The sequence below is a fragment of the Hypanus sabinus genome, chromosome 7, assembly GCF_030144855.1.
Source record: "Hypanus sabinus isolate sHypSab1 chromosome 7, sHypSab1.hap1, whole genome shotgun sequence".
In the NCBI taxonomy this organism is placed as follows: Eukaryota; Metazoa; Chordata; class Chondrichthyes; order Myliobatiformes; family Dasyatidae; genus Hypanus; species Hypanus sabinus.
The window spans coordinates 76,965,806-76,991,468 of record NC_082712.1 but is presented as its reverse complement, the minus strand read 5'-3'; the positions used below and the strand labels follow the sequence as shown (position 1 = coordinate 76,991,468).

The following is a 25,663-nucleotide window of genomic DNA, read 5'->3' as shown; positions in this document are numbered from 1 at the left end:
TAATCAGATTAAGGAAATGTGTTAAAATAATAGGATTGTTGTCATGGGGGATTTCAACTTCCCTAATATAAACTGGGACCTTCTTAGTGCAAGGGGTTTAGATGGGGCAGAATTTAAGTATCTCCAGGAAGGTTTCTTAAATCAATATGTGAAGGTCCAATGAGAGGAGGGGCCACAATAGACTTGCTGTTAGGTAATGAGCCTGGCCAGGTGACTGAACTTTCAGTGGGTGAACAGTGACTACAGCTCCTCAACTTTCAGGATAGCTAGAAGATAGATATGGTTCTTGTGGGAGAGTTTTAAATTGGAGTAGGGCAAACTATGAGGGCATTAGGCAGGAACTAAGAAGTGTTAATTATGAACACCTGTTCTTTGGCAAGCCCACATCAGGAGTGTGTTTAAAGATCATTTGCGCAGAGTACAGGAATGGTATGTTCTTGTTAGGAGGAAAGACGGGGATGGAAAGATAAAAGAACCTTGGATGTCCAGAGAGGTGATCAACTTGGTCAAGAAGAAAAAGGAGAAGTATGTAATGATTCGGAAGTTAAGATCAAACAAAGCACATGCTGAGTATAAAGAAGCAAGAAAAGAACTAAAGAAAGGAATTAGGAAAGCTGGGGGGAGGGGGTGTTCATTGAAAAGTCCTTGGCAAGGAGGATTAAAGAGAATCCCAAGACATTCTATACCTACATCAAGAGCTAGGGAGACTGTGAGACCACTCTGGCATAAAAGGGGAAACATTTGTTAGGATGTGAAGAATTTGAGTCGGGTATTTATTTGGTACTATGTTTCAGTATTTACTAAGGAGAAGGATATGGAGGACCGGGAGATCAGTGCTGACTTTATAAAGCGTTGGGATGGTTTGAGTATCTTCCTGTCGACTCTAGCCACAAGTGAAGTTCCGCAGGACTGGCAAATGGCTAATGTTGTACTTCTATTTAAGAAGGGAAAATGGAAAATCCTGGGATCTATAGACAAGTGAGTCCCAGGTCAGTGTAGGGAATTTGCTGGAGAAAATTCTTTGGGATATGATATATCAGTATTTAGAAATCCACGGTCTAATTAGGGAGAGCCAGCATGCCATTATGAGTGGCAGGTCATGCCTTACGAACTTGATTGAGTTTTTTGACAAAGTGATGAGAGAGTTTGATGAGGGTAGGCAGTAGATGTTGTCTACATGGATTTTAGTAAGGCATTTGTCAAAATCCCTCATGGGAGGCTAATACAGAAGATTAAGATGCATAAGGTCTGTGGCAAATTGACTGGATTTCGAACTGGCTTGCACATAGAAGACGGTGTGATTGAAGGGACTTATTTGAATGGGAGGTTTGTAATTAGAGAGGTTCTGCAGGGATCTGTGCTAGGACCTCTGCTGTTTGTCATGTATATAAATGACCTGGGTGAAAATGTAGTGAGTGGGTTAGTACGTTTGTTGATGATACCAAGATTAGTAAAGTTGTACATTGTGTAGAAGATTGGCAAAGAATACAACATGATATAGATTAGTTGCAGATAAATGGCAGATGGAGTTTAACCCAGATAAATGTGAGGTCCTGCACTTTGTTAGGGCAAATGCAAGGAGACAGTACACTGTTAAGGGTAGGATCCTTCACAGGCAAGGTCTTACACAGTAAAGATTAGGGCATTGAGAAGTACAGTACAACAAAAGGAATACAGGTCCATAATTCATTGAAGGTGGCAGCAGAGGTAGATAGGATTGTGTAGAAAGCTCTTGCCACTTACAACTAGAGGGCATGCACTACAGGTGAAAGGTTAGAAGTTTAAGGGGAACATGAGGGGAAACTTCTTCACCCAGAAGGTCTTGACAATGTGAAATAAGTTGCCAGCACAAGTGCTGAATGCAAGCTCAATTTCAATTTTTAAGAGAAGTTTGGATAGGTATATAGATGGTAGGGCTATGGTCCGAGTGCATATCGATGGGAGTCTAAATGATTCAGCACAGAATAGATGGGCCAAATAAATGGGCTGGAACAGGCTATTCTGTGCTGTATTTTTCAATGACTCTATGCCTTGTGCACAAGAAGAACAATGTAACTCCGTCACCACACTGTTCTGAAGTTTGAACAAAGAAATTACATTTTTATACAGAAATTGACTAGTTGGAAGCAAATATTAATCAAATAAAAACTTTCTGCATTCTGAATCCAAACATTTGTGTATTGTAGTACCAATCATAATACATATTTTTGGTGTTACTTACCAATTAAATTAACATATTGAAGGGCAATAATACATGAGAATTTGTAAAATAACTGTCCAGTAGGTAAGTGTTGCCCTAGAATCTATTCAGCCTGGATGATTGCACTATATCTGCATACTGTCTCTGTCAGCTTATTATTTTGGCTGTTGCCTTAGTGATTTCCAATACATGGAATAGTTATACAAAGTATCTACATTCCATTCTTTTTGTACACTATTTTAAATCCAGCTTTGCTGCAATTTCCACAATAGCTGTGATTTGAAGATAATTACATATAAATTATGTCTATAGAGTCAGTCACAATCAGTTGAAATAGTGTGGCCAATAATTCTGATTTATAGTTCAACAAACTAATGATCACCATGTGAATAATGTCACCTTAAGCAGGCATATTTTAAAATCATAATGCCAAGTTCATTTTCTGAGAAAATCCTGGATTATTGACTTGAATTTTAACTCTGCTGTACTTCCATAAATGTTACTTCAACTGTGGCAAGTCAAAAATTCCTTTTAAAGTTGTTGCTTTTATATATTATGAAAGAGTAAAAGTTTGTGTTCCTTTCTTATATAAAGGAAAGAAGACCTGATTAAAGTTATTGATATGGAAATTGACCAAGAGAAACAAGCAGCGGATACCATAATCAAAAATATGGGAGAAGATAAACAAGCTAAATTCAGAAAGATGAAAGCAACTAATGAGCATCTATTAGAGGTGGGTAATTTAAACTAAATGCAAATGATGACCAAAAGAATCAAGTGCTAGGAAAGTGCTAAGCTATATGTTATCACTAAAAGCATTCAATAAGATTGTAGGTTTTTGCCAATAAAACTCAGTGAGGTGTTTTATATTTAAGAAAAAAAGTAACACATTTTATTGAGCTCCAAAATCTGAACACAAAGCACACTAAAAACCCTTTATGTAGTTACATCAGCACATCAGACCAGCCTCTTAAAGTGAAATTCCAGCTCCATGTCAGTGGTTCTGAATTATGTACATTTCCACCAATTAGTTTACCCTACAAGATAATGGCTATTGTGATAACAGCTTCATCAACATTTTCTTTCTTTCTTCCCCTAATCTTTCTTGTCCCTCTGATCAAAATATGTCAATCTCAGTCTTGAAAATGTTCACTGATTCGTCCTCCTTTACTTGCTGAGGAAGCAAATTCATGGTAGTCATAGAGTTGTATAGCATTGAAACAGACCCTTTAACCCATTGTGTCTTTTGCTGACCATCATACCTATGTAGATTAATCCTACATGCCTTGTATTAATACAGTATTGCTTTAAGCCTTGTTCTTTGAGGTAACTGTCCAGATGCCTTCTGCTATCAGCTCCAACAGCTTATTCAATGTACCAACTGCTCTTTGTATGAATAATTTATCCCTCAGATCCCCTTTAAACCTTTTCTTCTCAACTTAAAACTCCTCCCTCTCTCCTTAAACCTATGCCCTCCAGTTTTAACACCTGTAAAATGGGAAATTGACTCAGGCTATCTATCCTGTCAATGAATCTGGTAGAACAGGAGAGTGGACCATGGGAGAAAGGCAAAGGTGGGGGTACCAGGGGAGGTGATAAGCAGGTGAGGAGAAGAGAAGAGCTAAATGGGGAGCTAAAGTGAGGAGTGGGTGAAGAGGGAAGGGGAAGGAGACAAGTTACTAAGTTTGAGAAATCAGTGTTCATGCCATCAGGTTTGAGGCTACGCGGATGGAATATGAGGTGTTGCTCTTCCAACCTGTTAGAAACCTCATCATGGCAGTAAGGGAAGCCATTAGTGACATGTCTGAATGGGAATGGGAATGGGGATTGAACTTAAAATGATTGATTACCAGGAATGGTAGTGTAGCAGTTAGTGTGACATTATTACAGCTTGGGGCATTCCAGAGTTTGGAGTTCAATTCTGGCACCACCTCTAAGAAGTTTGTACGTTCTCCTCATGACTCCATGGATTTCCTTCAGCTCCTCTGGTTTCCTCCTACAGTTCAAAGATGAACTGGTTAGTAGTTTAATTGGTCATTGTAAATTGTTCTGTAATTAGGCTAGGGTTAAATAGTTGGGTTGTTGGGCAGTGCTGCTCATTGGGTCGGAAGGGCCTGTTTCATACTATATCTCTAAATAAATAAAATTCTCATAATTTATATATCTCTGTCATGTCACAGTCTCCTTCACTCCCAAAAAACAGAGCTAGTTTATTCAATGTCTCCTTACAACTCACATCTTCCAATTAACTCTTATAACTCTAAACCTCTAATCCTGGCAAGATTATTGTGAATCTTTTCTACACTTTCTCTAGTTTAATCACAAACTTGTCACAAAACAGTGAATGCACCCAGTAACAAAGTTCTTTTCTAGCTTCTTTCTGCTCCTCATGTGCTCCGTTTGATCCTAACTTCAGAAACTTTACATACTTTTCCTTTTCCTTCTAAACTAAACTCATCACCTCTCTGGACATCCAAAGTTTTCTTACCTTTCCATCCCCGTCCATCCTTCTAAAAGGAACATACTTTTCTGTACTCTGTGCAATTGATCTTTAAACACCCTCCACATGTCTGTGTGGATTTACCTGAAAAAAAGGTGTTCCCAATTAACTTAGTGCCTGCCTAATGCCCTTGTAGAGTGCCTTATTCCAATTTAAAGCTGTCCCGCAAAGACCATACCTATCCTTATCTATGCTATCCTGAAAGGTAAAGCGTTGTGGTCACTGTTCATCGCTGAAAGCTCAGTCACCTGGTCAGGCTCATTACCCAACACCAGGTCCACTATGGCCCCTCCTTTCGTTGGACCATCTACATATTGATATAAAAAACCTTCCTAGATACACTTAACAAAATTTTGCCCCATCTACACCCCGTACACTAAGAAGGTCCCAGTTTATATTGGGGAGGTTGAAATGCCCCCAAGAAAGCAACCTATTATTTTAACACATTTCCTTCATAAGGCCATAAGATATAGGAGCTGACTTAGGCCATTTGGCCCATTGAGCCTGCTCTGCATTTCATCATGGCTGATCCATCTCTCCTCTCAACTCTAACATCCTGCCTTCTCCCTGTATCCCTTTATGCCCTGACCTATCAAGAAATTATCAACCTCTATCTTAAATATCCATAAAGAATTGGCCTCCACAGCTACCTGTTGCAATGAATTCCATAGATTCACCACTCTGGATAAAGAAATTCTCCTCATCTCTGTTCTATAAGAATGCCTCTCTATGCTGAGGCTGTGTTCTCTGGTCTTAGACTCTCCCACCATAGGAAACATCCTCTCGACATCCACTCTATCAAGGCCTTTTACCATTCATTAGATTTTAATTAGGTCACCACTCATACTTCTAAATTCCAGTGCACACAGGCCCTGAGCCATCAAACGCTCTTCATATGACGAGCTGTTTAATCATGGAATCATTTTTGTGAACCTCCTTTGAACCCTCTCCATTTTTAGCACATCCTTTCTAACATAAGGGGCCCAAAACAGCACACAATACTCCAAGTGAGCCTCAGCAGTGTTTTATTAAGACTCAACATTACATCTTTGCTTTTATTTTCTAGTCCTCTTGAAATGAATGCTAAGATCGCATTTGTCTTCCTCGCCACAGACTCAACCTGCAAATTAACCTTTAGGGAATCCTGCACAAGGGCTCCCAAATCCTCTGTGTAGGATTTTTGTATTTTCTCTCCATTTAGAAAATAGTCAAACCTTTCAGTTCTATCAAAGTGCATGACCATACAATTCCCATCATTGTATTCTGTCTGCCACTTTTTAGCCCATTCTCCTAATCTGTCTAAATCCTTCTGTAGCCTCCTTATTTCCTCAAAACTACCTGCCCTTCCACCTACCTTTGTATAATCTGCAAACTTTGCAACAAAGCCATAAATTCTATCATCCAAATCATTGACATTTAATGTAAAAAAAAATCAGTCCCAACACAGACACCTGTGGAACACCACTAGTCACTGGCAGCAAACCAGAAAAGGCTCCCTTTATTTCCACTCTTTGCTTCCTACCAATCAGTCACTCATTTATCCATCCTAGAACCTTTCCTGTAACTCTCATAGGTTCATAGCTTGTTAAGCAGCCTCATGTGTGGCATCTTGTCAAAGGCCTTCTGAAAATCCAGGTAGAGAACATCGATTGATTGTCTTAATCTGATTACATTATCTGTTCCTCAGTGTCCTGATGGCTGTTAGGTGGTCTGTAGTACAATCCCATTAGTGTGATTGCACCCTTCCTGTTCCTGACTTCCACCCAGATGGACTGTTTCTGATCCCTCCATTAAGTATCCCCCTCATTGTAGCTATGAATGTAGCACTCAAACAAGTTTCAGTATTAGCTACAACATCATGGTTCCACGTACTGAACCATTCTGTTAAGTTCACCACCCTTACCCATAATACTCCTAGCATTAAAATATGCACACTTCAAACTATCTGAACCATAATACATGTTATTTTGATTTTCCATTTCAATACTTAACCCTGACATCTACCTTTTGGTCCAAGCCTTCCCTTAATGAGCTGGGGCTCTGGTTCCCAGCCCCCTGCAAAACTAATTTAAACTCTCCTGATGCTACTGTTGCTACTCACAGCTGATCCATTTTATCTTAACTCCATGCTCCCTTAACTCCATTCTCCTGCCTTCTCCCTGTAACCTTTCACACCTTGATTAAATACCTAGCTACTTCCACCTTAAATACACCCAAAGACCTAATCTGCACAACCACCTACAGGAACAAATTCCATATGATCAGCACCCTCTGGCTAAAAATATTCCTTCTCATCTCTATTCTGAATTCTCTATTCAGAGGCTGTACCTTCTGGTATTAGACTCCCACCCAAAGGAAACATCTTTTTCAAATCCATTCTATCTAGGTGTTTCAACATTCAATAGGTTTCAATGAGATCCCCTCATTTCCTCATGATAAGCTCTTAATTCCTGGAATGTTTCTCGTGAACTCTTCTGAACACTCTCCAGTGTCTGCACATTCTTTCCCAAATGATAGACCAAAAACTGCTCAAAGTACTCCAAGTGAGGCCTCACCAGTGCCTGATATAGTCTGAACATTACATCCTTGCTTTTATATTCTAATAATCTTGAAATGAATGCTAACATTGCATTTACTTTCCTCACCACCAACTTAAACTGGACTTTCCAGCCTCGATTTCCTAACTGGAAGACCACAATTTGTGAAGTTTGGTGATAACATATCCTCCTCACTGACGATCAACACTGGCACACCTCAGGGGTGTGTGCCTAGCTCACTACTGTACTCTCTGTATACACATGACTGTGCGGCTAGGCATAGCTCAAATACCATCTACAAATTTGCGGACAATACAACCATTGTTGGTAGAATCAGAGGGTGCACAGGAGTGAGGTATGCCAACTAGCGGAGTGGTGCCTCAGCAACAACCTGGCACTCAACGTCAGTAAGACAAAGGAGCTGATTGTGGACTTCAGGAAGGGTAAGACGAAGGAACACATACCAATCCTCATAGAGGGATCAGAAGTGGAGAGAGTGAGCAGCTTCAAGTATCTTGGGTGTCAAGATCTCTGAGGATCTAACCTGGTTCCAACATATCGATGTAATTATAAAGAAGGCAAGATAGCAGCTATATTATATTAGGAGTTTGAAGAGACTTGGCATGTTAACAAATACACTCAGAAATTTCTATACTTGTACCGGGGAGAGCATTCTGAAAGGCTGCATCACTGTCTGATATGCAGGGGCTACTGCACAGGACCAAAAGAAGCTGCAGGAGTTTGTAGATTTAGTCAGCTCCATCTTGGGTTCTAGCCCACAAAGTACCCAGGACATCTTCAGAAAGCGTTGTCTCAGAAAGGCAGCATCCATTATTAAGGACCTCCAGCAACCAGGGCATGCCCTTTTCTCACTGTTACCATCAGGTAGGAGGTACAGAAGCCTGAAGGCACACACTCAGCAATTCATGATTGGCTTCTTCCCCTCTGCCATCTGATTCCTAAATGGACATTGAATCTTTGGTCTCTACCTCACTTTTTTTTAATATACAGTATTTTTGTTCTTGCATGTTTTTTAAAATCTATTCAATATATGTAAGTGATTTACTTGATTTTCTAGCATTTTTTCTCTGCTAGATTATGTATTGCATTGAACTGCTGCTGCTAAGTTAATGAGTTTCACGACTCATGCTGGTGATAATAAATCTGTTTCTGATTAGGGAGCTTAAGGTAAGGGAAGCCTTGGGATGCAGTGATCACTGCAATTTGAGAGGGAGAAGCGAGAGTCAGATGTATCAGTATTACAGCGTCATAAGAGAGGAGTTGGAAGGGGACACTAGGAAGGATGACTGCAGAGCAGCAATGGCTGCTAGAGCAACCTCCAGATTTTTGCCCTCCAGATCTCCCTCTTGGGTGTTCTCTTGCATTTGTTTTACTCCTCATTAATGTGCATGTTAAATAACAAATGATACAACACTGATTCCTCCTGCACAATGCTCTGCAAAGGTCTCAATTTGGGAAAAAAACAGCCCTCTACTATCCTGACGAAGGGTCTCGGCCCGAAACGTCGACAGCGCTTCTCACTGTAGATGCTGCCTGGCCTGCTGTGTTCCACCAGCATTTTGTGTGTGTTGTTGTTCCTCTACTATTACCTTCAGTCTCCTCCCATCAAGCTAGTTATGTATCTCATTTGATAATTCATCCTAGAACCCATGTGATCTAACATTTAGGGACCTTGCCCTGTAGACAACATCTGCAGCCTGCTCTTGTCAATCCTCTTGGTTACCCCTTAAAAAGAAACAAAGTGCCATTCGTTAAATATGATTTCATGATCAGTGCTCAAAATACAAATAACTCCTGTCTTACAAAATTTCTTTCAGTCAGTTTGTCTTTGTCCATAGAAGGCTGCTAACCTGGCCGCAGGTGTGTAACTAGTGGTGTTCTGCAATGATTGGTGGTGCAAACTCAATTGTTTGTGATATGCAGGTATATCCATGATTTGGATGAAAGTGTAAATGGGTGGATTAATAAGTTTGTACATGACTGAAGATTGATGGATATTTGGACATTGTAAAGAACTATCAAAGAATAAAGTGGGATATACAGTAGATCGGTTACAGATATGGGGATAGGAGTAGCAGATGGTATTTAAGCTAGGCAAAATAAGGTGTTGCACTTTGGGAGGTTAAATAAGAGAAAGTATCTCATTAATGATGGGCAATTTCTTAGCATTGAGGTACAGATAGATCTTTGAGTCCGGGTTCATAGTTCCCTGAAAGTGGCTGTGCAAGTACAGAAGGTGATGAGAACAACATATGGAATGCTTGTCTACATTGATAGGTTTGTTAAGGATAAGATTTGGGAAATTATGTTACAGCTTTATAAAACTTCCTTTTTACTGCGCTTGGAGTATTGTCTGCAGTTTTGGTCTCATTGTTATAGAAACTTGTTGTAGACAATGGAAAGGGTGTAAAACAGGTTTGCCAAGATGCTGTCTCAATTAGAGGATATGAGGTAGGTGGTAAGGTTTGACAAAGTTGGGTTGTTCTCACTAGAGCAGGGGTCAGCAACCTTTACCGCTGAAAGAGCCACTTGGACCCGTTTCCCACAGAAAAGTAAACACTGGGAGCCGCAAAACCCGTTTGACATTTAAAATGAAATAACACTGCATACAACGTTTTGTTTTGCCTTTTTGCTATGTATAAACAAACTATAATGTGTTGCATTTATGAAATTGATGAACTCCTGCAGAGAAAACGAAATTACATTTCTGCATGCAACAAAAACATTTTGAACTCCGAAAAAAAGACGTTGGGTTGAAGGTTACTTTTAAGTAAAATACTCAACGTCTATTTGAGTCCTTCTTGTATTTATGAAAAACACCAAACTTAAATTTGCCGCCAGCAGCAAACCAAAAATAACGTCAGCCAGCTGTCAACCTGAAAAATAAAAGGACTATTTCACTGAACAATGAAAACATATGAATATACGTAAAATAATAGGCAATTAAAATATATATCATACTTGTTCAGGTTGACTCACACCTGACAATGCATTCGTATTCAGTAGGGATGGATCGATGCTTAGGGGAGTGACCGGGTAGGATAATGTGTTTTTTTCCTCTCTGAACTCACAGAAGCGTTTCCCAAACGATGTTTGCATTGCGATGTTTGCATTGCGATGATTGCAGAATGTAAATACTCCGAATTTATCATGTCGTGACCTTGTTTGAACTCTCTCAAATTGGGGAAGTGAGGCAAAGTGCCTTTCTGTAAATCTCTGGCAAGCAACGTCAACTTGCGCTCGAATGCCAAAACATCCTCCAACATGTGCAGGGCTGTACGTCCTTACCCCGTTGAAGAGCTGTGTTCAGCGTGTTCAGGTGCGCTGTCATGTCTACCATGAAGTGTAGCTTTTCCAGCCACTCTGGCTGTTCCAGCTCAGGAAAGGTGAGCCCTTTGCTGCCCAGGAAAGTTTTCACTTCTTCCAGACACGCGACAAAGCGTTTCAGCACCTCCCCTCTGGACAGCCAGCGATAAAAACACGTTGTAGCGTTGTGCTACACGCAGTCAGTAAACTGCAGTCAAAGATAGCTTTATTCGAACTAAACAGCCTTGCTTTTAAGCCTCCCTCAACCCGCCCCCCCATGGGCGCGGATGCTCCAAAAGACACGTACTCACAAACCCCCGTAGGCTATCTCCCTTAGCCTGAACGCTGGCTAATTGTGAGCCGGTTCGGATGTGTCAGAAAATGGGTCGCCACAGCGTCTTATTTAGATTGTACAAGATCACCATAATCTTCAAATTTAGATTTACATTTCAAAAACTAACAAACTAACATAAAATACATTTTAATTAAATACTGACCATGTAGCGGTGTGCTACACGCAGCGCTAAAATTACGACACGGAGTCGTTAACTGCAGTCGAAGGAAAAAACTTTATTCGAAATCTTCAGCCTCACTTTTAAGCCTCCCTCAACCTGCCCCCCCCCCATGGCGCAGAGGCTCCAAAGCTCTGTGCTCGCAAACCCCCGTAGGCTATCTAATTGTGAGTCGGTTCGGATGTGCCAGGAAAAGGGTCGCCACAACCAATTATTTCCCAAAGCAACAGGGAGCCGCAGCACAGACGTAAAAGAGCCACATGTGGCTCCGGAGCCGCGGGTTGCCGACCCCCGCACTAGAGCATCAGAGGCTGAGGGAAGAACTCCCAGAGTTTTTTTAATTATAGGCATAGATAAGTTAGACAGTCAGAAGCATTTTTTCCAAGACAGAAAACCAGAAATACCAGACAGTCTTGGTATTTCCAAGACAGAAATACCAGAGTGCATACATGGTCTGTATGTATAATGCAGGGGATTTGTTTAATGGGGATGCAATGGATTTTATGCAGAATGAGGTAGGTGACTGGAATGTGCTCTCGTGGGTAGTAGTGGAAACAGGCAGTTTGCTGGAATTTAAGAGGCTTTTTGGTATACACATGAATATGAGCGGAATGGAGGGATATGCATCATGAACAGGAAGAGAATATTAAGTATAAAATGGCATCAGGATGAGAACGGCATCGAGGACTGAATGTTTTGTCAAGTGCTGTTTCACTCTGTATTTTCTGTTCAAATATGTGGGGAATTCACAAATGGCTCTAAGAATAATAAGGTTATTCTTTTCAGTGATTTAATCTTTCCTCATATTGACTGGTACTGGGCTTGAATGGACAGAGATTGTTAAATGTGCCCAGAATGGTTATCCAAAGAATACGTCAATTGCCACATAGGGATGGGAACACAAGATGTCCTGTTGGGAAGTGAGTCACAGCAAATGATCGTAACCAGAGCAAATGAGTGTAATGTCGGTGGCAGAGCACCTTGGCACCAGTAACCATAACTTTATTAGTTTTGGAATATTTATGGGAAAAGAATAGGACTGGTCCATAAATTACAGCCATAAATTGGGAGAATGCGAATTCTGAAGGCATCAGACAAGTACTTGAAAAAGTTGTTCACGAATAGCTGCTTACCGTTAAAGTGTCATATGGCAGGGGGGGCTTTCAAAGTAGTAAAAGGACTGGAGAGTTCAGGGACAGAATATTCCTGTTAGAGTAAGGGCAAGGCTAACAGGATTAAGAAACCTTGATTAGTGAGGTTCAATTTCCAGTCAGGAAAAAGTAGGAGGGTATGAGAGGTCTAAGCAGCTGGGATCAAGCAAATAACTGAAGAAGTATGAGGAAAGCAGAAGTAAGCTTAAAATGAAATTAGGAGGGCAAAAACATAATATGAAGTGAGCTATATGAGTTACCTAAGACATTCTACAAATATATTTGGAGCAAAAGGGTAGCAAAATGAAATGTGCTATCTAGGAACATATCCAAATTTCAACAAAGAAGGTCTTCAGAATTATTAGAATCAGAATGAGAATCAGTTTTATTATCAGCAGCATGTGACGTGAAATTTGTTAACTTAGCAGCAGCAGTTGAATGAAATACATAATCTAGAAGAAAAAATAATAAATAAGGAAGTCAATTACAGTATATGTATATTGAATAAATTAAAAATAGTGCAAAAACAGAAATACTGTACATAAAAAAAAAGTGAGGTAAATGACCAAGGGTTCAATGTCCATTGAGGAATTGGAAGGCAGAAGGGAAGAAGCTGTTCCTGAATCGCTGAATGTGTGCCTTCAGGCTTCTGTACCTCCTACCTAATGGTAATGGTGAGAAAGGGGCATGCCCTGGTTGCTGGAGGTCCCTAATAATGGACATTGCCTTTCTAAGACACCATTCCCTGAAGATGTCCTGGGTACTTTGTAGGCTAGTACCCAAGATGTAGCTGACGAGATTTGCAACCCTCTGTTATCTCTTTTGGTCCTATGCAGTAGCGCCCCCCCCCTCCCCATACCAGACAGTGATGCAGCCTGTCAGAGTGCTCTCCGCTGTACATCTATAGAAGTTTTCCAGTTTATTTGTTGACATGCCAAATCTCTTCAAACTCCTAATGAAGTATAGAGCTGTCTTGACTTCTTTACAACTGCACTGATATGTTGGGACCAGGTTAGATCTTCATAGAACACTACAGCACAGGAAACAGACCATTCGACCCTTCTATTCTGTGCTGAAACTTTATTCCACTAGTCCCATTGACCTGCATCCAGTCCATAACCCTTCAGACCTCTCCTGTTCATATATCTATCCAATTTATTCTTAAAACTTAAGAGTGAGCCCGCATTTACCACGTCAGATGGCAGCTTGTTCCACACTCCCACCACTCTGAAGGAGTTCCCCTTAATGTTCCCCCTAAACCTTTCCCTTCATCCTAAAGCCACGTCCTCTTGTATTTATCTCTCCTAATCTAAGTGGAAAGAGCCTACTCGCATTTACTCTGTCTATACCCCTCATAATTTTGTAAACTTCTATCAAATCCCCCATCATTCTTCGACGCTCCAAGGAATGAAGTCCTAAACTGTTCGTTCTTTCCCTGTAATTCAACTCCTAAAGACCCAGCAACATTCTAGTAAATCTTCTCTGCACTCTTTCTATCTTACTGATATCCTTCCTATAGTTAGGTGACCAGAACTGTACACAATACTCCAAATTTGGCCTTACCAATATCTTATACAGCCTCACCATAACATCTCAACTCCTATACTCAGTACTTTGATTTATGAATGCCAGGATGCCAGAAGCCTTCTTTATAACCCTGTCTACCTTTGACGCCACTTTCAGGGAATTAAGTATCTGAACTCCCAAATCCCTTTGTTCCTCTGCACTCCTCAGTGCCCTACCATTTACTGTCTATGTCCTACCTTGGTTTGCCCTTCCAAAATGCAACACCTTACTACATTAAATTCCATCTGCCATTTTCTGACCTATTTTTCCAGTTAGTCCAGATCCCTCTGCAAGCTTTGAAAGCCTTCCTTGCTGTCCACAACGCCTCCAATCTTAGTGTCATCAGCAAACTTGCTGATCCAATTTACCACATTATCATCTAGATAATTGATATAGACAACAAATAGCAATGGTCCCAGCACAGATTCCTGAGGCACACCACTAGTCACAGGCCTCCAGTTTGAGAAGCAATCATCCACTACCATTCTGTCTTCTTCCACACAGTCAATTTCAAATCCAGTTTACAACCTCTCCATGGATACCTAGTGTCTGAACCTTCTGAATTAACCTCCCATGTGGGATCTTGTCAAAGGCCTTACTAAAGTCCATGTGGACAACATCCACAGCCTTTCCTTCATCTACTTTCTTGAAAAACTACGAGATTTGTTAAACACAATCTACCATGCACAAAGCCATGCTGACTATCTTTAATCAGCCTTTGGCTGTCCAGATACTTATATATCGGATCTCTCAGAACACCTTCCAATAATTTACATACTACTGATGTCAGGCTCACCGGCCTGTAATCACCTGGTTTACTTTTGGAGCCTTTTTTAAACAATGGAGCAACATGAGCTACCCTCCAATCTTCCAGCACCGCACCCATTTTAAATATTTCGTTCAGGACCCCTGCAATTTCTACACTAGTCTCTCGCAAGGTCCAAGGAAATATCATGTCAGGCCCGGGGAATTTATCTACCTTTATTCGCTGTAAGGCAGCAAGCACCTCCTCCTTTTTAACCTCTATATGTTCCATGACACTTCTGCTTGTTTCCCTTCCTTCCATACATGCTATGCCAGTTTCCTGAGTAACTTTTCAGAGTCCTTGACACCCAGGAACTTGAAGCTGCTCACTCTCTCTACTTCTGATCCCTCTGTGAGGATTGGTAATCTCAGGACTGCTGCCTCTCCCAAGTGGCAGTAAGTGTAAGAATAGGATGATTTGGCAGAATGTAGCAGAAGAATTGATGTTATGGGCAGGGTTTCCAGTTTCTGGATCTTAGGGATATCTTCTGGGGGAGGTATGACCTGTACAAAAAGGATGGGTTACCCCTGAGCTCGAGGGGTCTAATATTCTTGTAGCAGGTTTGTTAGAGTATTAGTGAGGTTTCAAACTAATTTGGCAGATGGATGGGAACCAGAGTGATGGGGCTAAGAATGGGACAGTTGATATACAACTAGGTACAGTGTGTAGTGAGACTGTGAAGAAGGACAGGCAGATGATAGGGCAAAATAGATGTTGGTGGGATGAGTTAAAGTGTAACGGATCAAAATCAAAAAGAATGATGAATAAAGGATTAAAGTTTTTATATTGGAATGTACACAGTATACGGAATAAGGTAGATGATCTTGTATGCAGTTAGAGATTGATAGGTATGATGTTGTGGGCATTGCTGAGTCGTGCCTGAAAGAATATCATAGTTTGAAGGTTAACATTGAAGGATACACATTGCATCAAAAGGATAGGCAGGTATACAGAGAAGATGGGGTGTCTCTGTTGATAAAAAACAAAATCAAATCCTTAAGACAGTGGTGACATAGGATCAGAAGATGTAGAATCCTTGTGCATAGAGTTAAGAAATTCCAAAAGTTAGAAGACCCTAATGAGAGTTATATACAGGCCTCTGAATAATAGCCAGGATGTGGCAATAAATATCATAGTGTGTGTGCTGACAGACGACTGAACCAGGTGCAGAGAAATGACAGACTCCCATGTAAAGACAGAAACAAGAGTTTTTATCATAGGAATTCCCACAGAACATCAATAGTGATACCGCAAGATGAATCATTCTCAAAACGCAGTGGCCTTGCGATAAGCGCTAATGGAAGTCTGCTTTAAATAATAGACCCCACGGCTCAGGACAAGAAATTACAATGGGAGATAGAAAAGTCATGTAAAAATGCAATGTTGTGATTGTCATAGGGGATTTCAATATGCAGGTAGATTGAGAAATTCAGGTTGGTGCTGGATCCCAAGAGAAAGAATTTGTAGAATGCTTAAAAGATGGCTTATTAGAGCAGCTTTTGGTTGAATCCACTGGTGGAATGGCAATTCTGAGTGTCGCGACCCAGATTAGGGGCCCTAAATTAAAGGAATCCTTTGGAGGTAGTGATCATAATGTGATAGAATTCACTCTGCAGTTTGAGAAGGAGAAGCTACAATTGGATGTATCTGTAATATAGTGGATTAAAGGGAATTACAGAAGTATGAGAGAAAAGCTGACCAAGTTGATTGGAGGGGAACACCAGCAAGAATGACAACAGAACAGGAATGACTAGAAGTTTGTGTGATCAACTTGGAAGGTGCAGGATAGCTTGCTCTCAAGGAAGAGGAACTATTCTAAAGGGAGGATGAGGCAACAGTGGTTGACAAGGGAAGTCAAGGACAGCATAAAAGCAAACTGGAGGGCATATAATATCACAAAAAGTAGTGGAAAGGTAGATGATTGGGAAGCTTTAAAACCAACTGAAAAGACAGAAGGACAGAAAAGATGAAGTATGAAGGTAAGCGCTCCAATAATATAAAAAAGATACAATACATTTTTCAGATATATAGAGAATAAAAGAGAGACAAAAGTGGATATTGGACCACTGGAAAATGCCATTGAAGTGGTAGTAATGGAGGACAAAGTGATGGCAAATGACCTGAAGTAGAATTTTGTGTCAGTCTTCACTGTGGAAGACACTAACAGTATGCTATAAATTCGAGAGTGTCAGGAGGCAGAAGTGAATGTAGTTGCTATTAATGAGGAGAATGTGTTTGGGAAACTGAAAGGTCTAAGGTAGATAAGTCATCTGGACCAGATGGGCTATAGCCCAGTGTTCTGAAAGAGGAAGCTGAAGAGATTGTGGAGGCATTAGTAGTGATCTTTCAAGAATGACTAGATTTTGGAATGGTTCTAAAATTGCAAATCTCATGCCACCCATTAAGAAGGGAAGGAAGCTGGAGAAAGGAAGTTATAAGCCAGTTAGCCTGACTTCAGAGGTTCAGAAGATATTGGAGTCCATTATAATGGATGGAAGAACATGATAAAATAGACCAAAGTCAGCAGGTTTACTTTAGGGGAAATCTTGCCAGACAAATCTGTTGGAATTCTTTAAAGAAATAAAAAGCCAGATAGACAAAGGAGAGTCAGAGGACTTTGATTTTTAGAAGGCCTTTGACAAGGGGCTACTCACAAGATGCTTCACAAGATAAGAGACCAGCATAGATATTAGCATGGGTATAAGATTGGCTGATTGGTAGGACGCAAGGAGTGGAAATCAAGGAGGCCTTTTCTGATAGGCTGCCGGTGACTAGTAGTGTTCTGCAGAAGTTAGTGTTTGGTCTGCTTCTTCTCAAGTTATTTGTCCATCTGTGGAAGATGGAATTGATAATTTTGTGGCAAGTTTGTGGATGATACAAAGATATGCGGAGGGGCAGGAGGTGTTGAGGAAGCAGAAGGATTTAGACAGATTGGGAAAATGGATAGAATATAGTGTTGTGAAACATCTGGCCATGCTCTTTGATAGCAGCATCAAAAGCATAGACAGTTTTCTAAATAGGGAGAAAATTCAAAAATCAGAGGTTCAAAGGGACTTGGGATTGTTACAAGGATTACCTTGTAATAATCAGTTAGAATTTGTATTTACTGATGACTAAAAAGTATGTGTATTTACAAAACCCAATACCCGTGTATACATCTACTAAATTTTCCTGACCCTCCTGAACAGTCAAAGAACAGAAAAGGTAATACTAGGGAAAGAACTCTACGCTGGCCAGGTGTACTCAGACTAATCACATGTCTGACATGGGGTTATTTACTTCAGTGATCTGTGATGGTTCGTCTCCAGAGATTTGTCCCTCTTTTGCATTCAAAGCCTGTCATTCTTATACTCTTTCCTCACCAGTTAAAATGTTGCACTTCAGTCTTATTGGCTTGAGGTCAGCTGACCAACTTGGGTCACCTTATTGACTCTGGTCCAGGGTTATAACCAGTATGTTTCTATGGCCTTTGTCCTCCACCTCGTGCCTTTTGTTCTTTTCAACTCTGACTAGTCCAAACTAGGTGACCCAGACACTGAGCCTAATGAGATTGCAGATTGCTCCTCATGCAAGTTGGTGACTTTACATAGTGAACAGCTACTTGTCTGAGAATGGTCTCAGGTTTAGCAGGTCATTAGCAGAAAACTCCTTGCATACATATTCCATTACTCTGATTCAATTTTCCCAGAGCAAGAAATCAGTTCAAGCAGTTCACAAAATGGCAGCAACAAGGAGAGACTCACAACATGTCCACCTCCATTCTTTTTCACTGTTGTTAGTTCTGGTCAGCAGGAATATAGTGCAAATAAGTGTCCGGTCATGCACTTTTGTTAGTTGGAATGAAGGTATAAACTATTTTCTAAATAGGGAGAAAATCAGAAGTTCAAAGGGTCTTGGAAGTCCTTGTGCAGGATTCCTTAAAGGTTAACTTGCAGGTTCAGAGTTAATATATGAGGAGCATTTGATGGCTCTGGGTCTGTAATCACTGGAGCTGAGAAGAATGAAGGGGTATCTCATTGAAATATTGAAAGGACTTGATACAGTGGATGTTCAGAGGATGTTTGCTATAGAAGGGAAGTCTAGGCCTTGCCTTAGAATAGAGAGATGTCTTTTTAAAACTGATGTGAGGAAGCATTTTTTAACTAGAGTAAATCTGTGGAACTCATTGCCAAAGATGGCTGTGGAGGCCTAATCATTGTCTATATTTAAAGCAGAGGTTGATAGATTCTTGATTAGTCAAGGTGTCAATGGTTACGGAGAGAAGACAGAAGGATAGTCTTGTGAGGCCTAATATGTCATCTATTTTGGAATGGTGGAGCGAACTCGATGGACCGAATACCCTAATTTTGCTCCAATGTCTTATGGTCTCATGTACTATTACTTCAGGCTGCTCACCCTCCCCACTTAGAATGTTGTGGACATGATCTGTGATGTCCTTAACGCATCCCTGACCTGACCTGTTCACTATGGTCTTCAAGAGGGTTTTGGATAATTAACGTAAGGAAAAGTTGCAACTTATGGAATGAGCTAGACAATAGAATTTGTGTGTTGCTCTAGTAGAGATCCAGCTTGGGCACAAAGGGCCAAATAATTTTCTGTGCCATGAATATTGTAGGTTTCTGTGAACTGTGGAAAGAGAAGCAGTGTTTCTTGCATATAACTAAGTGCAAAGGAATATTAAGGTAAAGCATTGTAATATGTATAGAATATAATTCTGAGGAAGGGTGGTAAAGGAAACTGCAGTCCTGGGGAATTCCTGTACAACTTGGAAGACAGAAGTAGATCACATTGGTAAAATTTTCAGAAAAGTTTACTCAGTCCCTATTAATTTGATGACTAACTGATCACATTTGAGGCTGAGTTAAGTTATATCATAAAATGTGTCATCATTTGCAGTTACATCTATCCACACCTCAGTAATTGTATTGCTTGTTTTCATTAGAAGAGTACTGAAGTGTTTCTTGGCTTCTGATTACTACACTCTGTCAGGATGTTGGCTTGCCTGCACAGGATAGACTTTCAGTAACTTTTTCCTGTTTAGCTGTGCGCAAGCCTGTTATCTTTGTTCTTTAACAGTGCCAGGCAGTGATCACCAATAACATACCAGAACAACTAAAGTTATGATGACTATTTGTAAAATGCTAGTTCAGTATTAGGTACAGTTCTTGCCAGCACATTGTAGAGAAAATACACAATTTGAATAGAAAGTATGTGAAAAATATTTATGAAAATATCTCCAGAGTTTAGATTCTTGGGTTATGTGAATAGATAAAACCTGAGACAGATATCCAAGGAACACAAGAGGTTCTGAAGAGATTTAACTCATTTGTTGATTTACCTAATTTGAATGAACAAGAACACAGAGTAAATATAGGTGGTAAACTCAAATATAGAAGGAAAAGTAAGTCGATCTGACAATATATGGATGAAAATAGGAGATGGATGCTGATTAAGGAGTCTATTATCGTGGTAGGGAAGGAGAATGTTCTGGGAGATGCTTCAAAAGTGGTCACATGGGCAGAGCTTAGGAACAGGAAGATAGTAATCACTTTGCTTGGGCTATTCTACAGGCTTCCTATCAGTGAGCAGGAGAAAGTGGAGCAGATATGTAGACATATGGTAGAGAGGCTTAAGAGTAATGGGCATGCATTCATTGGAGTTCAAATATCCACAATATCAACTGGGATCACTTCATTATGATCGTCCTAGAGGAGGTGAAAATTTTAAAATGCATTCAGACAATGTTGGAAAATGATGCCGAAGAGGTAGTAATGGGGGACTTTGAAATGACAGACAAACTGAATAAGTACTCTACATCAATCTTCACGGTGGAAGACACTAGCAGTATGATGAAAGTTCCAGGTGTCAGTCGTCATGAAGTGCGTGAAGTTGCCATAGCTAGAAGAGAAGGTTGTTGGGAAACTGAAAGGTCTGAAGGTAGATAAGTCACCTGGACCATATGGTGTACACCCCAGAGTTCTGAAAGAGGTGCCTGAAATGATTATGGAGGCATTAGTGATGTTTTTTTCAAGAATCACTGATTCTGGAATGTTTCCAGAACTCCACTCTTTAAGAAGAGAGGGGGGCAGAAGAAAGGAAATTATAGGCCAGTTAGACTGAACTCAGTGGTTGGGAAGATGTTGGAGTGGATTATTAAGGATGAGGTCTCAGGATACTTGGAGGTACATAATAAAATTGGCTGAAGTCAGCATGGTTTCCTCAAGGTAAAATCTTGCCTGACAAATCTGTTGGAATTCCTTGAAGAAATAACAGGCAAGATAGACAAAGGAGCACTGGTTGATGTTAGGTACTTGGATTTTCAGAAGGCCTTTGAGAGGGTGCCACACATAGGCATAACAAGCTACGAGCTCATGGTATTACAGTAAAGATTCTAGTATGGATAAAGTAGTGGCTGATTGGCAGGAGGCAAAGAGTGGGAATAAGGGCAATCTTTTCTGGCTGGCTATTGTTGACTAGCACAGACACAGGGGTCTGTGTTAGGATCGATTCTTTATACATTATATGTCAATAATTTGGATGATGGAATTGATGGATCTGTGGGAAAGGTTGCAGATGATATGAAGATAGGTGGAGGGGCAGGTAGTTTTGAGGAAGTAGAGAGGCTATAGAGGACTTAGAATAGGAGCATAGGCAAAAAATTGGCAGATGGAATACAGTGTCGGGAAGCATATATTCATGCACTTTGATAGAAGAAATGAAAGGGTTGACTATTTCCTAGATGGAGATAAATACAACAAATAGAAGTGCAAAGGTACTTGGGAGTACTTGTGCAGTATTCCTTAAATGTTAATTTGCAGGTTGAGTCTGATGAAGAAGGCAAGTGCAATGTTAGCATTCATTTCATGAGGACTAGAAAATTAAAGCAAGGGTGTAATGTTGAGACTTTATAAAGCATTGGTGAAACCTCACTTGGAGTATTGTGAGCAGTTTTGGGCCCCTTATCTTAGAAAGAATGAGCTGAAACTGGAGAGGGTTCAAAGGAGGCTCACAAAAATGATCCCATGATTGAATGGCTTGTCATATGAAGAGAGTTTGATGGATCTTGGCCTGTATTCGCTGGTATTCAGAAGAATGATGGGTGGCCTGGTTGAAACCTAAGGAATGGCGAAAGGTCTTGATAAAGTGGATATGGAGAGGATGTTTCCTATGGTGGGAGAGTCCAAGACCAGAGGACACAGCCTCAGAATAGTGGGGCATCGTTTTAGAACAAAGATGAGGAGGGATTTCTTCAGCCAGGGAGTGGCGAATCTGTGGAATTCTTTACCACACGCAGTTGTGGAGCCTAAGTTTTTATATTTAAAGCGGAGGTTGATAGATTCTTGATTGGTCAGGGCATGAAGGGATACAGGGAGAAGGCATGAGATTGGAGCCAACAGGAAAATTGGATCAGCTATGATGAAATGGCAGAGCATACTCGATGGACAAAGTAGCCTAATTCTGCTCCTCTCTATGGTCTTTGTATTCTCAAGATTTCACTTATGAAGACCTCCCACTTACCAACTTGGCATTTGCCAGAAAACAACCTATTGAATCCACACTTGCTAGATCCTTTCTGATTCCATCAAAATTGGCATTTCTCCAATTTAAAACATAAAACATAGAAACGTAGAAAGCCTACAGCACAATACAGGCCTTTTGGCCCACAAAGCTGTGCTGAAAATGTCCTTGCCTTAGAAGTTACCTAGGGTTACACATAACCCTCTACTTTTCTAAGCTCCATGTACCTATCCAGGAGTCTCTTGAAAGACCCTATCGTATCCGTCTCCACCACCATCGCTGGAAGCCCATTCCACACATACACCACTGTGTGTAAAAAAACTTACCCCTGACATCTCCTCTGTACCTACTTGCAAGCACCTTAAAACTGTGCCCTGTGGTGCTAGCCATTTCAGCCCTGGAAAAAAGTTCTGATTATCCCCATGATCAATGCCTCTCATCATCCTATACACTTCTATCAGGTCACCTCTCATCCTCCATCACTCCAAGGAGAAAAGGCCAAGTTCACTCAACCTATTCTCATAAGACATGCTCCCCAATCCAGGTAACATCCTTGTAAATCTCCTCTGCACCCTTTCTATGGTTTCCACATCCTGCCTGTAGTGAGGTGACCAGAACTGAGCACAGTACTTCAAGCAGGGTCTGCCCAGGGTCCTGTAGAGCTGCAACATTACCTGTCGGCCCCTAGAGTCAATCCCACGATTGATGAAGGCCGATGCACCATATGCCTTCTTAACCAGAGAGTCAGCAGCTTTGAGTGTTCTATGGATTCGGACCCCAAGATCCCTCTGATCCTCCGACACTGCCAAGAGTCTTGCCATTAATACTATATTCTGCCTTCAAATTTGACCTACCAGAATGAACCACTTCACACTTATCTGGTTTGAACTCCATCTGTCACTTTTCAGTCTAGTTTTGCATCCTATCAATGTCCCGCTGTAACCTCTGACAGCCCTCCACACTATCCACAACACTCCCAACCTTTGTATCATCAGCAAATTTACTAACCCATCCCTCCACTTCCTCATCCAGGTCATTTATAAAAATCACAAAGAGTAAGAGTCCCAGAACTGATCCCTAAAGGCACACCACTGGTGACTGACCTCATTGAAGAATATGACCTGTCTACAACCACTCTTTACCTTCTGTGGGCAAGCCACAAAGCAATGTCCCCTTGGATCCCATGCCTCCTTACTTTCTCAATAACCCTTGCATGGGGTACCTTATCAAATGCCTTGCTGAAATCCATATACACTACATCTACTGCTCAACCGTCATCAATGTGTTTAGTCACATCCTTAAAAAATTTAATCAAGCTTGTAAGGCCCAACCTGCCTTTGACAAAGACATGCTGACTATTCCTAATCATTATATGGCTCTCTAAATGTTCATAAATCATGTCTCTCAGGATCTTCTCCATCAGCTTACCAACCACTGAAGTAAGACTCACTGGCTATAATTTCCTGGGCTATCTCTACTCCTTTTCTTGAATAGGGGAACAACATCTGCAACCCTCCAATCCTCCTGATCCTCTCTCATCCCCATTGATGATGCAAAGATAATCTCCAGAGGCTCAGCAATCTCCTCCCTCGCCTTCCACGGTAGCCTGGGGTATATCTAGTCCAGTTCTAGTGACTTATCCAACTTTGTGCTTTACAAGAGCTCCAACATATTCTCTTCCTTAATATCTACATGCTCAAGCTTTTCAGTCTGCTGTAAGTGATCCCTACAATCGCCAAGATCCTTTTCCATAGAGAATACTGAAGCAAAGTATTCACTAAGTACTGCTGCTATCTCCTCCAGTTCCATACACACTTTTCCAGTGTTACATTTGATTGGTCCTATTCTGTCACGTCTTATCCTCTCGCTCTTCACATACTTGTAGAATGCCTTGTCTGCCAAGGCCTCCTCATGGCCCCTTCTAGCTCTTCTAATTTCTTTCTTAAGCTCATTCCTACCTGATAGCCTCATATTTCCCCTTACTCCAATTAAAAACTTTTCTAACTTGTCTGTTCCTATCCCTCTTCAAAGCTATGGTAAAGGAGATAGAACTGTGATCACTATCTCCAAAATGCTCTCCCACTGAGAGATCTGACACATGACCAGGTTCATTTCCCAATACCAGATCAAGCATAGCCTCTCTTCTTGTAAGCTTCTCTACATATTGTGTCAAGAAACCTTCCGGAACACACCTAACAAACTCCACCCATCTACACCCTTCGCTCTAAGGACATGCCAATTGATGTTTGGGAAATTAAAATCTCCCACCACAACAACCCTGTTATTAGTACAGCTTTGTACAGAATCTGTCTCCCTATCTGCTCCTCGCTATCCCTGTTACTATTGGGTGGTCTATAAAAAAACACCCAGTAGAGTTATTGACCCCATCTCCTTCCTAACTTCCACCCACAGAGCTCCATAGCCAATCTCTTCATGACTTCCTCCTTTTTTGCAGCCGTGACATTACCTCTGACCAACAGTGCCACACTCCCACCTCTTTTGTCTCCCTCCCTGTCCTTTCTGAAACATCTAAAGCCTGGCGTTCAAAGTAACCATTCCTGCCCCTGCACCATCCAAGTCTCTGTAATCGTCACATCATAGCTCCAAGTACTAATCTGTGCTCTAAGCTCATCCGCTTTGTTCATAATACTCCTTGCATTAAAATTGACACATCTCAAACCGTTGGTCTGAGAGTGTCCCTTCTCTATCACCTGCCTATCTTCCCTCTCACACTGTCTCCAAGCTTTCTCTATTTGTGAGCCACCCGCCTCTTCCTCTATCTCTTCAATTCAGTTCCCACCCCCCAGGAATTCTAGTTGAAACTCTCCCCAATAGCCTTTACAAACCTCCCCGCCAGGATATTGGTCCCCCTGGGATTCAAGTGCAACCCATCCTTTTTGTACAGGTCATACCTGCCCCAAAAGAGGTCCTAATGATCCAGAAATCTGAATCCCTGCCCACTGCTTCAATCCCTCAGCCACGCATTTATCCTCCACCTCATTCTGTTCCTTTATTCACTGTCATGTGGCACATGCAGTAATTCTGAGATTACTACTTTGAGGTCCTGCTTCTCAGCTTCCTTCTTTGTAAATTGGGCTTGTTGAGGGTTACTGAGCGGTATTGTTCAAACGGCTGGAAGGGCCTATTCTACACTCTATCTCTAAATAAATAGATAAATAAGCATAATCACTCCCTAACTGTCCTGTCAGAATAAGGTTTAATATCATCGGCTTATGTTGTGAAATTTTTTGTAATACGATAGTAGTACATTGCAATATAGGCAGTCCCCGTGTTATGTACGAGTTCCGTTCCTGAGTCCGTCTTTAAGTTGGATTTGTACGTAAGTTGGAATGAGTACATCCGGTATTATTTAGCGTCAGTTAGTCAAATGTTTGCCTTAGTATATACTATATATTTTACCTTTCTATGCATATAAAACACTTAAGAAATATATGTATTCCAATAATTAAACCACTGCATTGCTTAGTGATAATTGTAGCTTTCATCGGGGTAGGGCCTTTCACATGCTCCGTTATTCTCACTTTAT

The 25,663-nt window shown here is 40.9% G+C and overlaps 1 protein-coding gene across 1 annotated transcript in view; it reads left to right on the top strand.

Annotated features, from left to right (window-relative positions):
• ift74 (intraflagellar transport 74) overlaps positions 1-25,663 on the top strand; it is a 202,998-nt gene that overhangs the window by 53,679 nt on the left and 123,656 nt on the right. Inside the window, exon 8 of the mRNA XM_059974915.1 lies at positions 2,795-2,933. Coding sequence (XP_059830898.1) covers positions 2,795-2,933 — 139 coding nt within the window. The remainder of the gene's footprint in view (positions 1-2,794; positions 2,934-25,663) is intronic.